Source organism: Saccopteryx leptura, chromosome X (assembly GCF_036850995.1).
Source record: "Saccopteryx leptura isolate mSacLep1 chromosome X, mSacLep1_pri_phased_curated, whole genome shotgun sequence".
Classification (NCBI taxonomy): Eukaryota; Metazoa; Chordata; class Mammalia; order Chiroptera; family Emballonuridae; genus Saccopteryx; species Saccopteryx leptura.
The window spans coordinates 132,903,259-132,920,563 of record NC_089516.1 but is presented as its reverse complement, the minus strand read 5'-3'; the positions used below and the strand labels follow the sequence as shown (position 1 = coordinate 132,920,563).

General features: G+C 38.4%; 1 protein-coding gene across 4 annotated transcripts in view; it reads left to right on the top strand.

The window, feature by feature from the left end:
- Positions 1 to 17,305, top strand: part of ARHGEF6 (Rac/Cdc42 guanine nucleotide exchange factor 6) — a 190,143-nt gene that overhangs the window by 81,073 nt on the left and 91,765 nt on the right. For all 4 annotated transcript variants that reach the window (XM_066356648.1, XM_066356647.1, XM_066356650.1 and 1 more), the window contains one exon: positions 17,051 to 17,145. In XM_066356648.1, the coding sequence (XP_066212745.1) occupies positions 17,051 to 17,145 (95 nt within the window). The remainder of the gene's footprint in view (positions 1 to 17,050; positions 17,146 to 17,305) is intronic.

The window sequence follows — 17,305 nt, the reverse complement described above, 5'->3', positions numbered from 1 at the left end:
GCTCACACTGGTGACCTCAGGTTTCAAACCTGGATACTAATATTCCCACCAGCAATGTATGATGGTTTCAATTTAACCCCATCCTTGCCAGCACTTTCTATATGGTTTTTTTCTTTTATTATAGCCACTATAATGAATGTAGAGTATTATATCATTGTGGTTTTGATTAGCATTTCCCTAATGGTTAATGATGCTGAGCATGTTTTCATGTGCTCATTGGACACATGTGTATCTTTTTTAGTGAAATGTCTATTAAAATTGTTTGCCAAATTTTTTGGGGTTTTTTTCTTCTTTTTTTAATTTATTGGTTGACATGGTTTCAAATGTCTCACTCAATATAACACCATACACACCACATTGTACTCTCATTGCTCCATGCAGTCTCTTTGCACCCCCTTTTCTCCCCCTTTGCCCCCCTCTCTATCTCCACCCCTCCTTTTCCTTCCAGCTGTTGCTACCCTGTTGTCTGTATATATGTGTTATGTATACATGTTTTTGGCTTTTCCTTTCATCATCTTTGATCCAGGTCCTTTTACCCCCTTCCCTCTGGCAGCTGTCCATCTGTTCCCTGTGACTCTGTCTCTATTTTTATTTTGTTCCTCAGTTTATTGTGCTCATTGGATTTCACATTATAAGTGAAATCATATGGTAGTTGTCCTTCTTTGCCTGGCTTATTTCACTTACCTTTGCCAACTTTAATTGATTATTTTTATTCTTGATTTGTAAGAGCTTTTTATATATTTGAATACTAAACTTTCATCAGATGTATAATTTAGAAATATTTCTCACATTCTGTAGATTGCCTTTTCACTTCCTTAATAATGTCCTTGTGTTAAACAAATTTTTTAATTTTCATAAATTCTAATTTATCTATTTTGTTGTTGTTGTTCTTGCTTGTATTTTTGGTATCATCCAAGATTTTATGGCCAAATCCAAGGTCATAAAGATTTCTTTCTTTGTTTTCTTCTAAAGTTTTGTAGTTTTAAGTCATCCATTTTGAGTTAATTTTTGTATATGGTGTGAAATAGGAGTACACATTCTTTCTTTTACATGTAGATATCCAGTGGTTCCAACACCATTTGTTGAAAAGGCTGTTTTTTTCCCTATTAAAAGGTCTTGGTATTGTTACTCTTGTCAAAAATCAATTGACCATGGGTTTATTTCTGGCCTCTCAATTCTATTCCATTCATATATGTATCTATCCTCTGCCAGTACTAAACTCTTGTTACTGTAGCTTTGCAGTGAGTTTTAAATTGTAAAGTGTACACTCTAACTTTATTCTTCTTTTCCGAGATTTTAAAAGTGTATCAAGGATTGGTGTGAATTTTTTAAACTTTAGGTAGAATCAGTTATCTCATCCTGGGCTTTAATTTATGGGATATTGTTTTAAATAGTAATATAATCTCTTTACTTGTTAAAGATCTATTCAGAGTTTCTACTGTTTTGTGAGTCAGTTTTGGTAGTTTCTGTCTTTCAAGAAATTATTTTATTTTTTTATTGATTGCCCTAAAGTTTACAATAGACATTTAGAACTAGTTCAAGTCCACTTTCAAATAATACTATATGATTCATAGGTAGTACCTTATAATAACAAAGTATTCCTAATTCCTTCCTCCCATCCCTGTATTATTGTTGTCATTCATTTCATTTATACGGAAGTGAACATCAACATTAGATAGAAGCATATATAATCTATTCTTTCTATACTGAGCCTTTTTTTCAGTGAAACAGAGAGAAAGAGAGACAGAGAGAGAGGGCCATATAGGAACAAACAGACAGGAAGGGAGAGAAGTGAGAAGCATCAATTCTTCATTGTGGCACCTTAGTTATTAATTGATTACTTTTTCATATGTGCCTTGACTGAGGGAGCTACAGCTGAGCCAGAGATCCCTTGCTCAAGCCAGCAACCTTGGGCTCAAGCCAATGACCTTGGGCTTCAAGCCAGTGACCATGGGGTCATGTCTATGATCCCACGCTAAAGCCAGCAACACCATGCTCAAGCTGTTGAGCCTGTGCTCAAGCCTGATGAATCTGCACTCAAACTGGCAACCTCAGGGTTTCGAACCTGGGCCCTCTGTGTGCCAGTCCAACACTCTATCTACTGCACCACCACCTGGTTAGGCTATTATTTCTATTTCTATTATTATTTTGATGCATACTTATCTGTTATATCAATTAAGAATAAAAAAAATAAAAATTTTATTTTACCTTCACTTATTTCCTCTCCCATGCTTGCTTTCTTTATGTGGACCTGAATTTCTGACCTTTAGTACTTTCCTTTTCTCTAGAACTATTAAAAAACATTTCTTGCAATCAGGTCTACTAGAAAAAAATTCCCTCAAATTTTGTACATCCAAGAAAGTCTTTATTTCTTCTTGACTTTTTAAAAAAAGTGTCACAGGATACAGAATTCCAGGTTAGTGGGGTTTTATTTCTCAGCACTTGAAATATTTCATTCCACTCTCTTGCTTGCATGATTTCTAAGGATAAGTCAAATATAATTTTTATTTTAGGTCTTCTATAAGTAAGCTGTTTTTCCACCCTCTGGCTTCTTTTAAGATTTTTTTCTTCATCTTTGTTTCTTCTAGAGTTTAAAATTAATATGACTAGGTGAGTTTTTTCGGAGGTAGTGGTTTTTATTCTGCTTGGTTTTCTCTGAGCTTCCTGAATCTGTGATTTGGTGTCTGACATTAATTTGGGGAATTTCCCAGTCATTGTTTCAAATATTTCTCCTGTTCTTTTTCTTCTGATCACGCATATGTTACACCTTTAGTAGTTGTTCCTAGTTTTCAAATATTCCGTTCAAAGTTTTTAGTCTTCTTTCTATTTGCTTTTCAGTTCTGGAAGTTTCCATTGACATATCCTCAAGCTCAGAGATTCTTTCTTCAGGGTTCAGCTTAGTAATGAACCAATCAAAGGCATTTTTCATTTGTTTTATGGTGCTTTTGATCTTTAGCATTTTATTTTTATTATTTCTAAGTATTTTTCTTTTTTATTATTTTTTAATAATTTTATTTTTAATGGGGCGACATCAATAAATCAGGATACATATATTCAAAGATAACAACTCCAGGTTATCTTGTTGTTCACTTATGTTGCATACCCATCACCCAAAGTCAGATTGTCCTTTGTCAAGTATTTTTCTCTGCTTACAGTACCCATCTGTTTTTGCATACTGTCTACTTTTTCCATTACAGGTCGTAGCATATTTATCATAGTTACATTAAAATCTAGGCCTGATAACTCCAACCTTCCTGCCATATTTGACTCTTCTTCTAATGTTTGCTCTGTCTCTTTAAGCTGTATTTATTGCCTTTAAGTATGTTTTATAATTTTGTTGTTGTTGTTGGAAGCCAGACATGATGTACTGGGTAAAAAGAATTGCAGTAAATAGGCCTTTAATAATATGATGGTGAGGTGTGGGGAAGCATTTTAAAATCCACTGATTAGGTCTCAGTCTTTTGGTGAGCTTATGTCCCTAGATTGTGAAACTCACAAGTGCTTCTCAGGTGTTTTTCTTTTTCCTCCCATAAGTGAGACAGGAAGGCTAGAGTGAGCTGGATGGAGTTGGGTATTTCCTTTCTCCTAGGTATGTTAAGCTCTGATGAAACCCCAATAGTCTAGGTTCTGGTAAAATTATTTATTTCTTGAGAGCAGACCTTGTTTTTGTTTTGTCTTTTTTTTATGTCTATTTTGAGTTAATTATTTTTTAATTTTTATTAATTTTAATGGGGTGACATAAATAAATCAGGGTACATATATTCAAAGAAAACATGTCCAGGTTATCTTGTCATTCAATTATGTTGCATACCCGTAATCTTCTATCTAGTTTTATTTGTGCCCCTCCCCCTCCCCCCTTCCCCGCTCCCTCCTTCCCTCCCCCCCTCTGTTACCACCACACTCTTGTCCATGTCTCTTGGTCTCATTTTTATGTCCCAGTAATGTATGGAATCATGCAGTTCTTGGTTTTTTTCTGATTTACTTATTTTACTCCGTATAATGTTATCAAGATCCCACCATTTTGTTGTAAATGATCCGATGTCATCATTTCTTATGGCTAAGTAGTATACCATGGTGTATATGTGCCACATCTTCTCTATCCAGTCCTCTATTTATTTTTTTACAGTTATTAAGGCCTTTAAGCAAACTCTTGGCCAATACATCAAGAATCCATAAAAGAATAGTGCCCTTAACATGTTCACCAAGTCCAAGTTGGCACCAACACCATTCCAGATCCCTGAAAATGCAACCCAACCACAGTTCAGTCCATTAAGAGCTGTCACAAGGAACAGGAGTCCAGGAAAAGTGCACATCCAGGAAAAGTCCACATGGCACTGCAATTGTTGTCACAATTCTATACTTTGCAGCTCACGTCCAAGTCCCAATGACCGCTGCTTCTAGCTGGTAATGATTCCAGTAGACTGGAAAAGCCATCTGCAGCATGTATGGAGATGTAGCTTCTGTTCTCCTCTGCCTGGAGAGATGAGACCAGGTTGCTTTTCCATGGAGCTCTGTGACTGTGGCGTGGTAAAGAGAACCTTGGGATACACTAAGCTGGGTGGCAAAGGTAAATTCATAATAGAAGTTGGCAAGAGGGGGAAAGAGAGCTCTGAATTAGCAGTAGGTCCCAGCCTGAAATATGAGTAGGGCATTGAGGTAGGAGGAATAAAGGAAACACTATATATTAAACAAAGCAGCAGAAAATAGGACTATCAACTCCCACAACAGAGATCTTTGAGGGAAGAATAAAAAACCTGACTATTCAGGCAAGACATAGTTAAGTGGCCCTTGTGCATGTGAGATCAGTTTACCTGCTTCTTGGAAGAAATACGCTAGGCTCGTCCACAGTGTCATAGATGGGGCCGACGGCCCTGGGCACCTTCAGCCTTCAGTGGCAAACCCCAGCATTCTGGGCAAGGTTAGGTCATCGGTGGCTGGAGCATGGCTGGAAGAGACTGAACCCTCCCTTAGAGGAGCTATGGGGAAGCTGACCTTCCAGTGTCACTTTTTCCTCACAGCAAAGGCATGTAAGCCTGGCAGGCTTTAGCTCAATGACCTTCCTATTCACTATCGAAGCAGGACCCAGATGGAATCCTACGAGACCCCTTTGGGGCACTGGAGCCTGTAAGGGCATATCCTAAGTTCACCTGATCTCTATTGGGCTTTTTCTGCCTCTTGGTACCTTAAAAGCTATGCTCAGAAGATCTCACTGAGGGGTTTGAGGGTCCCCATCCACCTATATAAACCTTTTTCGTATATCTGGAGCTATTTGGAAAAAGACAAAACAGTGTTATTAGCTGGATCAAATAAAAGAAGGTAGAAGTTTGCAGGAGAAAAAGATTTGGCGTCTTCTGTTCATCAGCATTCAAAAGAAATTTAATTTTTTTTTAAGTAAAAAGCATGATATGGTAGACCCATAGGAGTTCCAGGATATGACTCCCCCCTTTTAAATTTTTTTAAATTGACCTTAAAATATTTTCTGGGTACACTTTAATAATACCTTGACTTTAAAGATTGTAAGAAATACCCATAATTCAAAAGGTTTAACAAAATACAGTAAATGCTTTTGCTACATATGCAGGAGTATTGTCAGTTTAACCAGTTTAGGAAATCAAATAATAGAAAAATGCATACAGACAATGAGCTATAACATGCTTAGCAGCCTCTCCTGTTCTGACAGAGATTACTATAAATCCAGAATAGGTATCCACTGTAACGTGGACATAGGACTGTTTGCCAAATTAAGGTATATGAGTAACATTCATTTGCCAAAGTTGTCCTGGTAGGAGTCCTTGAGGGTTAACTCCAAATGAAGGGACAGATTGTAGTATAGGACCCCTTGGACAGGATTTACCAATCTGCTGTGCTGCTTCCCAAGAAAGTTGAAACTGTTTACACAGGGCTGCAGCGTTCTGGTGATGAATAGTATGAGACTGAATTGCTCGATCTGTCATAGTTGCTCCAAATAATTTTCTTTTGGGTAGCTTGATCAACAAGCTAAAGCTCCAGGGAGCATGGAGTGAGCTCGAGTATGCCCTATAAAACATGGAGCTCTATGTTGACATACAAGTCTTCGAAGAAGGAGGAATTGTTGAAATAGTTCATCTGCAGTTGTCCCTAAGACAGCAGTGTTTATGGTGGAAACAACCATAAGTAAATATTTGCTGTCTGTATATAGATTAAAGGAGGAATATGGCAAATGCTGAAAAGCCATGATAATGGCATATAATTCTAGTCTTTGAGCTGATTTTAAGTTGACTGTTTCCATTATTTTGCATAAAGTTGTCCATTGATTTGCAAGAGCGATTTGCTATTTAGTGGAAGTTTCCCAGAACCATTGTTGTTGATCCTTTGAAAAAAGGAATGACAATAATTTTGAAGCTCAAATCCTATAAGCTGTAAGGGTTGCCTATGCCCCTTGATAATCCAGGAGGCAACAAGATCAAAATATGGAAGTGTATTCCATGGGCTATTAGATGTTTCAATGTGCCCAAGCTGTAGCTGCTCTTGTACCAATTGAGCAGCTGCCCTAAGTTTCTCCTGAGGAAGGGGCCATTGGTCTACCCATAAAGGATTATCTGATTTTCAAGTAATTCGGTCTGCACAATGCATTATTGGGGCAGCAGGAGCTACCAAGGCCCCTATGCTAAATTTTGATATCCTAATCCACTCCTTCTGGTATTGGGTGCCACTTCTATGGGGGTGAGAATTCCTTGCTGTTCTTTCCCTAGTCTGTTAGTGGACAAAAATCCCCGATCAAGCATCTGAGTACTGACTAGACCATTAGGACTGACAACAATGCTCCCGTATTTTTCAAAACATCTCTACCCCACAAATTAACCGTCCATCCAGGGAGCACATAAGGCTTAAAAAATCCAGAATGACCTTCTTAATCTTTCCAATGTAAAAAACTAGAACTTTGTTGAGGGGATTTACTCTGCCCTATAACTTGCAATTCTGTGGCTGTTGCATGAGTGGGCCAGGAAGGAGGCCAGTGTAGCTTAACAATAACAGATACATCAGCTCCAGCATCTAAAAGTCCTTTAAATTTATGCCCATGTATTGTTAGTTCCATTTCAGGGCACTCCTGACCTATTTTTTTAAATCCAATTGGCAAAATCAGAGGAGCCAAATCACCAATTTTCTTGGGGCCCTTTTTGCAGGATGTGGCCTGAGAAGTAGAATTAGCATCCTTATACTATTATTCTAACTGCCTGAATTAGCTGTGTGACAAATTCTTTTTTTTTTTTATTAATTTTAATGGGGTGACATTGGTAAATCAGGGTACATGTGTTCAGAGAAAATATCTCTAGGTTATTTTGACATTTGATTATGTTGCATTCCCATCACCCAAAGTCCAATTGTCTTCTGTCACCTTCTAACTGATTTTCTTCATGCCCTCCCCTCCCCCAACCCCCCTCCCTCTCCTCCCCCCCACGCTGTAACCCCCACACTCTTGTCCATGTCTCTGAGTCTCATTTTTATGTCCCATCTATGTATGGAATCATATAGTTCTTAGTTTTTTCTGATTTACTTATTTTGCTCAGTATAATGTTATCAAGGTCCATCCATGTTGTAAATGATCCCATTTCATCATTTCTTATGGCTGAGTAGTATTCCATAGTATATATGTACCAAAGCTTTTTAATCCACTCGTCCAATGATGGACACTTAGGCTGTTTCCAGATCTTCGCTATTGTGAACAATGCTGCCATAAACATGGGGGTGTAATTCTTCTTTTCAAACAATGCTATGACGTTCTTGGGGTATATTCCTAACAGTGGTATAGCTGGGTCAAAAGGCAGTTCGATTGTTAATGTTTTGAGGAATCTCCATACTGTCTTCCACAGTGGCTGCACCAGTCTGCATTCCCACCAGCAGTGCAGGAGGGTTCCCTTCTCTCCACATCCTCGCCAGCACTTATTGTATGTTGTTTTGTTGATGAGCACCATTGTGACTAGTGTGAGGTGATATCTCATTGTGGTTTTAATTTGCATTTTTCTAATGATTAATGATGTTGAGCATTTTTTCATATGCCTATTGGCCATCTGAATGTCCTCTTTGGAGAAGTGTCTATTCATTTCTTTTGCCCATTTTTGGATTGGATTGTTTATCTTCCTGGTATTATGTTTTACAAGTTCTTTATAGATTTTGGTTATTAACGCCTTATCAGATGCATTGTCAAATATATTCTCCCATTGTGTAGTTTGTATTTTTATTCTGTTCTTATTGTCTTTAGCTGTGCAGAAGCTTTTTAATTTGATAAATTCCCATTTGTTTATCCTGTCTTTTATTTCACTTGCCTGTGAAGACAAATCGGCAAATATATTGCTGCAAGAGATGTCAGAGAGCTTACTGCCTATGTTTTCTTCTAAGATGCTTATGGTTTTACAGCTTACACTAAAGTCTTTTATCCATTTTGAGTTTATTTTTGTGAATGGTGTAAGTTGGTGGTCTAGTTTCATTTTTTTGTAGGTACATGTCTAATTTTCCCAACACCATTTGTTGAAGAGGCTGTCTTTACTCCAATGTATGCTCTTACCTCCTTTGTGAAATATCAGTTGTCCATAAAAGTGTGGGCTTATTTCTGTGTTCTCAGTTCTGTTCCATTGATCTATATGCCTGTTCTTATACCAGTACCAGGCTGTGTTGAGTACAATGGCCTTGTAGTATAACTTGACATCTGGAAGTGTGATACCTCCCACTTTATTCTTCCTTTTCAAGATTGCTGAGGCTATTCGTGTTCTTTTTTGGTTCCATATAAATTTTTGGAATATGTGTTCTATATATTTGAAGTAAGTCATTGGTATTTTAATTGGTATTGCATTGAATTTATAAATTGCTTTGGGTAATATAGATATTTTAATGATGTTTATTCTTCCTAACCATGAGCATGGTATATGCTTCCACTTGTTTGTATCTTCCCTGATTTCTTTTATCAATGTTTTATAATTTTCCGAGTACAAGTCTTTAATCTCCCTGGTTAAATTTATTCCTAGGTACTTTATTTATTTGGTTGCAATGGTAAAGGGGATTGATTACTTAATTTCTCTTTCTGACAGTTCATTGTTAGTGTATAAAATGCCTCTGATTTCTGAGTATTAATTTTATATCCTGCCACCTTGCTGAATTCATTTATCAAGTCTAGTAGTTTTTTGAGACTTTAGGGTTTTCTATATACAGTATCATATCATCTGCAGATAATGATAGTTTTACTTCTTCTTTTCCACTTTGGATGCCTTTTATTTCTTTTTCTTGTCTGATTGCTATGGCTAGGACTTCCAGAACTATGTTGAATAAGAGTGGTGAAAGGGGGCACCCCTGCCTTGTTCCTGATCTTAAGGGTATTGCTTTTAATTTTTGCCCATTGAGTATGATGTTGGCTGTGGGTTTGTCATAGATGGCCTTTATCATGTTGAGGTATGTTCCCTGTATCCTCACTTTGCTGAGAGTTTTGATCATGAATGGGTGCTGGATTTTATCAAATGCTTTTTCTGCATCTATTGAAATTATCACGTGGTTTTTCTCCTTCCTTTTATTTATGTGATGAATCACACTGATTGATTTGCGAATATTGTACCAGCCTTGCTTCCCAAGAATAAATCCCACTTGATCATGGTGTATGATTTTTTTTTATATATTGCTAGATCCGGATTGCTAATATTTTGTTGAGGATTTTAGCATCTAAATTCATCAGAAATATTGGCCTATAATTTTCTTTCTTTGTGTTGTCTTTGCCTGGTTTTGGAATCAGAATTATGCTTGCCTCATAAAAGGAGATTGGAATTCTTCCTTCCTATTGAATTTTTTGAAATAGCTTGAGAAGGATTGGAGTTAGTTCTTCTTTGAATATTTGGTAGAATTCACTTGTGAAGCCATCAGGCCCAGGACTTTTCTATTTTGGGAGTTTTTTGATAACTATTTCAAACTCATTTGTTGTAATTGGTCTGTTTAGGTTTTCTGATTCTTCCAGATTAATTTTTGGAAGATTATATGTTTCAAGAAAATTGTCCATTTCATCTAGGTTGTCTAGTTTTTTTTGCGTACAGTACTTAATAGTATTTTCTTACAATATTGTGTATTTCTGTTGTGTCAGTTGTTATTTCTTCACTCTCATTTCTAGTTTTATTTTTTTGAGTCCTCTCTCTTTTTTTCTTAGTGAGTCTGGTTAAAGGTTCATCAATCTTGTTTACCTTTTCAAGGAACCAGATCCTGGTTTCATTGATCCTCTGTATTGTTTCTTTAGCTCTATGTCATTTATTTCTGCTCTGATCTTTATTATTTCCTTCCTTCTACTAGCTCTGGGCTTTACTTGCTCTTCTTTTTTTAGTTCTTTTAGATGTAGGGTCAAGTTGTTTATTTGAGCTTTTTCTAGCTTCTTGAGGTATGCCTGTAATGCTATGAACTTCCCTCTCAGGACTGCTTTTGCTGTGTCCCATAAATTTTGAGTTGTTGTATGCTCATTATCATTTTTTTCTAGGAAGTTTTTAATTTCTTCTTTGATCTCATTTTTTACCCATTCATTATTTAATAACATGCTATTTAGTTTCCCAGTGGTTGAGTATTTATCAGTTTTTCTGTTGTGGTTGATTTCTAGTTTCATGCCATTGTGATCGGAAAGTGCTCAATATGATTTCAATCTTCTTAAATTTGTTGAGACTGCTTTAGTGCCCTAACATGTGGTCTATTCTAGAGAATGTACCATAAGCACTTGAAAAGAATGTATATTCTGCTGTTTTAGGGTGAAAGGTTCTGAAGATATCTTTTAAATTGTGTTGATCTAGTATGTCCTTTCAATCTGCTGTTTCTTTGTTAATTTTCTTTCTTGAGGATCTATCTAGTAATGTTATTGGGGTATTAAAATCCCCTACTATTATAGTATTGCTGTTGATCTCACCCTTTAAATCCATCAAAGTCTGCTTTCTATATTTAGGTCCTCCTATATTAAGTGCGTAGATATTTATAACGGTTACATCTTCCTGTTGGATTGCTCCCTTTATCAGTATGTAGTGACCTTCTTTATCTCTAACTATAGTCTTTGTTTTAAAGTCTATTTTGTCTGATATAAGTATTGCTACCCCAGCTTTTTTTTTTTCATTTCCATTTGCATAAAATATTTTTTCCATCCTTTTGTCTTCAGTCTATGATCATCTTTTGTTTTAAGATGTGTCTCTTGTAGACAGCATATGTATGGGTCCTGTTTTCTTATCCACGCAGCTACCCTATGTCTTTTGATTGGATCATTTAATCCATTTACATTTAAGGTTATTATTGATATGTAATTGTTTATTGCCATTTTATTCTTTAAAACTGTATTCTTCTTTTTCTATATTCTTTTTCTCCTTTGATCTGTTTACTACACGCCCCTTAGCATTTCTTGCAGCCTTGGTTTGGTTGTAGTGAATTCCTTGAGTTTGTTGGGTTTTTTTTTTTTTTTTTTTTTTTGGTTTTTTTTTTTGTCTGGAAAGCTTTTTACTTCTCCTTCAATTTTAAATGATAGCCTTGCTGGATAGAGTAGTCTTGGTTGTAGGCTCTTGTTCTGCATTACTCTGAATATTTCTTGCCATTTCCTTCTGGCCTCAAGTGTTTCTGTTGAGAAGTTGGAAGTCATCCTTATGGGGGCTCCTTTGTAGGTGATAGTCTTTTTTTGTCTAGCAGCTTTTAATATTTTCTCTTTATCACTTAGCTTTGGTATTTTAATTATGATGTGTCTTGGTGTTCATTTCTTTAGGTTTCTCTTTAATGGAGTCCTCTGTGCTTTTTGAACATGTGAGATGTTTTCCTGCCTTAATTGAGGGAAGTTTTCAGCTATGATATGCTTGAACAAAGTCTCTATCCCTTGTTCTTTCTCTTCTTTGTCAGGAACCCCTATGATGCAGATGTTATTTCTCTTCATGTTATCACAGAGCTCTCTTAGAGTTTCCTCAGACTTTTTGTGTCTCTTTCATTTTTTTTGCTCTGCTTCTGTGCCTTTATTTATCGTGTACTCTAACTTGCTGATTCAATTCTCAGCTTCATCCATTCTGCTTTTAATTCCTTCCATTGTGTTCTTCATTTCTGATATTGTATTTGTCATTTCTGACTGATCCTTTTTTATTATTTCAATGTCCTTTCTTATATTTGCTATCTCTTTATTTAGGTGTTTGTAATGACCATCTATTGTTGTTTTAATACCTTTAAGCATCTTAAAAATTGTTATTTTAAACTCTGCATCTGGTAATTTGGTTATATCTGATTCATTCAGGTCCTTTTCTGGGGATTTCTCTTGATTCATTTGTGTTGCATTTTTCTGCCTTCTCATTTTCTCTGTGTAAAGGAAGGTTTTGGCCACTGAAGTCTACTGGGTGTGGCCTCTGTTCCCTAGGTATGGTCTGTCTGCAGGCCCGACACCCCCTCTTCTGTCGCTGCCTAGGGCATTTGGGTATGGGCATTGCCGGTGTCTGCCCACTGGGGCTGTTGCTGTGGTTTCTGCCTCTCCTTCATGGGAGTGGCTGTGATCATATGCTCGGGTGTACAAGCCTTGTTGGCCTTGGCCTTTTCCCCACCCCCATGGGTGGCATAATGCTCGGCTCTGAGGGCAGTAGTGAGCATCTTTGCTCAGCTGTGGGTCTTCATCTGTTTCCGGGCTTTCGCCCCGCCCTTGCAGGAGGAGCCCGCTCGTGGGATGGTTGTAAGCCTTGGCTCCACAGGCCAGGTGGGACTGCATGCCCATGCTCAGTAGCGGGACTCTGCCTGTTCTGGGTTTTTGGCTCCACCCCCATGGAAGGAGCCGGCTCCCAAGTCAAGCCACAAGCCTCGGTTCTGTGGGCGGGGCAAGGCTGTGCTCCTGTGCTCTTGCTCAAGGGCTGGTTTTCACCCCTTCCAACGTTCCCACCCCTCCCCTGCAGGCTGGATTACAGGCTGCCGGCAGCTGGGCTTTACCACTTTTGCATGCCCCCTCCTCTGCAGCCAGGCAAGACTGAGCTCACATCTGGGCCCAGTGGTGACCACCCGGCTTCTGCCCTTGCCGACAGAACCGTGCTTCCACGTCCTGCCGCCACCTGCCCTCTGGCAAGCCCTCAGCCGTGTGGGTGGGGGCGCTGCAGCTCAGACCTTAACACTCACTACTGTAGTCCCAAAAGCTCCCTCCTTCTAAGCAACTCTACTCTGAGTGCCACGGGAGAGCTTGTTTGGCTGGTTCCTGCTTCCCTTTGCTGGTATTGCTGTTTCCAGGGGAAATATTCATTTCAGATTTGGGAAGTGACTCGTCCCAGGGGTTAGGGTGGCTGTCTCCCAAAATGTTTCTCCCTGTGCCTCCTAGATTAAACTCTCTTCCTGCTGCTCTGGACCTCTCCTCTCTCCCCGTCCCCTGGAGCCCTGGGTGAGTGGTTGTAAGAGAGGTGTTCTGCACGGTCCCTTTAAGAAGAATCCTGGGTCTGAGAAATCAGTCTCTTTCTCAAAAATAGTATCCTGACTCGTTTCCAGCTAAATACTGTCCATACTCCTCTTCTAGGCTCTGGAGCTGCAGGCTGGGTCTTTGTTCCTTGGAATCAGGACCCTCCCCTCTCTGCTAAACTCACTTCCCGCCATGCGAGTCTCTCCCGGCTGCCGTTCGCTCGAGCTGGGCAGCCCTCTCCACGTTTCCGCTTTTCCTACCAGTCTCGATGTGGCTTCTTCAGTATTCCTTGGTTGAAGAGTCCTCTTAGTTTAGTCCAAAGTTGGTTTTTCCAGATGATAGTTCTTAAAATTAGTTTGTAATCCATTTTGGTTCTGGGAGGTGGATGTTGGTACGTCCGCCTATTCCAGCGCCATCTTTGAGACCTTGTCTTTTTTTTTAGATTTTATTTATTCATTTTTAGAGAGAGAAAGAGAGAGAGAAGGGGATAGAAGCAGGAAGCATGAACTCCCATATATGCCTTGACCAGACAAGCCCAAGGTTTTAATCCAGCAATCTCAGCATTCCAGGTTGATGCTTTATCTACTGCACCACCACAGGTCAGGCAGACTTTGTTATAAAGAACAGAATACTTGTATGTTCCAAATGGCTAGTTTTCCCTTCCCCCTTCTGAAGTATGAGTGGGATCATCCTATCTTCATTGTGAGAACCCTGCAGAGATACTGGAAGTAAAACTCACAAAAGTGTGGGTACAATCATGTATGACTGGACCCCTGGAGTTTTAAACTTTTAGACTTGTTTGCACTGACCCCCCAGTTACATATCATTTCAGTTCAGATTTTCCTACCTAGATTCTGATCCCCATTGGGGCTTCTGCTCCAGCAAGTTTTGATTCTTTGTATCTGCCTGTCTGTTTCTTCAATTGGAAAAAAAATTTTCTCCTTTGACTTCAATTCCCTGACAGATATAAGAAAAGGTTTTTTCTTTCTTCTTTTTTAGTTTACTCAGCCATTTACTTCTGTTAGGATGGAGTAATGGCTTAAAGCTCCTTAACTACAAGACTGGAAACTGGAAGTTCTCTTTCTTATATAGGCATTTACAGCTATATATTTGTCACCTATGCACTGCTTTAACTGCATCATATATACTTTTTTATGTTGCTTTCTATTTTTAAAAAATTTTCCACTGATTTGAGAGACAGGGAAAAGAAGAAGGGAGTAAAGGAGGAAAAAAAGAGAGACAGAGAGAAAGAAGCATCAACTCATTGTTCCATTTAGTTGTTCCATTTAGTTGTACACTCATTGGTTGCTTGTCATATGTGTCCTGACGGGAGATCAAATCTGCAACCTTGGCATGCTGGGACAATGCTCTATCCACTGGACCACCCAGCCAGGGCAATTTTTTTTAATTCATCTCAGGATAGTTCTTAATTTCCTTTGTTGTGTTTCAAATTTCTATAAGGGGTAACATTTCTATTTTATCACTGGATTGATTTCAGAGAGCTTTTAGTCCTTCCAGGGTCCCGGATTTACATACACATTTAGAGAGTAATTCCTGAGAAATAGCGGAAATGAAAGTAGGTGTTAGTGTCTGGGAGGAAGGGCTATCATTTAAGCCCCACTTTTGAAACCTCCCTGTGGCCTGTGTTCTTCTAAACCAGTGGTTCTCAACTAGGGTAGTATTGCCCTTCAGGTGACCTTTGACATTATTGAGACACATTTTTAGTTGTCATAACTGAAGTAAGGGGTGACGTGAAACTGGCATGTAGTGGATGGTGGCCAGGGATGCTGCTAAACATCCTACAGTGCACAAGGCATGCCCTCACAACAAAAAGTTATCTGGTCTGAAATGGAAACACTGCTGTTATTCAGAAAACTTTTTTAACCTTTTAAATTGTTAGGACTGTTTCCCACTCATTGAACATTTACCTGTGCAATGTCTTACTACCTTTTCACAGTGATCACCTGAGGTAGGTGAAATGTCACAATTTGTGATGAGGAGACAAAAGCCTTAAAACTGAAGCAACCTGTCAGTCAGAGCCTGGACGACAAGTTTTCCCAAAAACATCCACAGCTGTCCAGGCTCCTCTTGCTTTTTCCTTTCCACCTTTCAAAAAGGCAGGTTGTCATGCATTGTCTTGTGAGCATGTGTTTGGCATATTGGTAAGATACGGGATTTCTTCCAGCTTAGAATGCTACACATTGTCTTGTGACCCCATGATCGTCTTGTTTAATACCTCCTTCTATAAATAGAGTGGTAACTCCCTGCAAGAAACATGGCACTTGGCATAGACTAGACATTTAATATTTTTTTGTTAAAATAATTAGATGATATGAGAGAAAATGTATCAAAATGTTAGTTTGGTTATCTCTAGGAGCTCAAAATGAAACTTGAAGCTGCCTTCAGAGAGGTTTGGATATGGGGTATGACCCTAGGACTAATTGAGGAAGAGAAATTGTGGGCCTATACATTGGTGTTTTGCTTATAGGACTTAATTGGTTTGTCAGTAATACTGGTAAACATTATTTTCCTTGTTAAATTTCTCACACTTCAGCTTTCTTTTCTTTTTGAATTATTTATTCATCCTAGCATCTTTCACCTTTATTAAAAGACCTATTTTAACCTAGTTTAAAATTTCAAGGTCCTCAGATTTTGTTCCTTAAAAGTCTTATCAAAAAATAACTTTAAAAAAATCTTTTCTGGCCTGACAAGTGGTGGTACAGCAAACAGAGCATTGACCTGGAATGTTGAGGTCCCAGGCTCGAAACCCCAAGATCATCAGCTTAAGTGCAGGCTCATCCGGCTTGAGTGCAGGTTCACCAGCTTGAGCACAGGGTCACAGGCTTGAGCGTGGGATCATCAATATGACCCCAAGGTCACTGGCTTGAGCCCAAGGTCGCTGGTTTGAGCAAGGTGTCACTGGCTCAGCTACAGCTCCCTGGTCCAGGCACATATGAGAAGTAAACAATGAAGAAGTAAAATGCCGCAACTATGAGTTCATACTTCTCATCTTTCTCCCTTCCTATTTCTCTCTCTTTGTCTCTCTCTCTCTCTCTCTCTCTCTCTCTCTCAAAAACAAAAAAGACTTAGGTTCCTATAGCATTCATTAACGTTATAAAAAATCGATGTTGAACAAAACATTATTTAATGACCTGCTCTATGTTTTAAGGTAGCTGGTCTCAATTTAAAAATAAATATTTTATTGATTTTAGAGATAGAAGAAGGGAGAGAGAAAGAGACAGGAACATTGATCTATTCCTGCGGTGGTCCTGACTGGGGACCAAACCAGGAACCTCTGCATTGCTGGACGATGCTCCAACCATCTGGCCAGGGCTCAATTTTTCTATCCATAAAATGGGAATAATGATCCTTTCTTGAGGATAAAATGATTTAAAGCACACAAAAACATTCTGAATAGTACTGTGTAAATAGCAAGGCCCCTCTAGTTATGGCTAACTCTGAAAAATTGTGTTCTTCTGAATCATACAACATAACTAGTTGTGATGTAATTACAAAAGTAGTTTGTTAGAATAAAAAAATGTACATTCAGCCTTTGTGCTTCTTACACTGATGGCATAAGTAAATGGGACTTTTTCTAGTAATTTGATTAAAAGAGCTGAAGTTGTATTTTACTGTAGATTGTTCTGACAATTACAATACTTTGTGTCTCTACAGGTGTTACAGAACATTCTGGACACTGAAAAAGATTATGCTAAAGAACTTCAATCTCTTCTTATTACTTACTTAAGACCTCTGCAGTCCAACAACAAGTAAGAATTCTATTTGCAACCCCTCACTAAATAAAGCAAGATACTATGAGCATATGGAATCATTACTTTCTTGTCACTGAGTACTTGATTTTGCCCTTTAGAAGAATTTCCACAGATCACAGGTTTCTAAGAACATAGTTGGCTATGGAAATGTTCACCT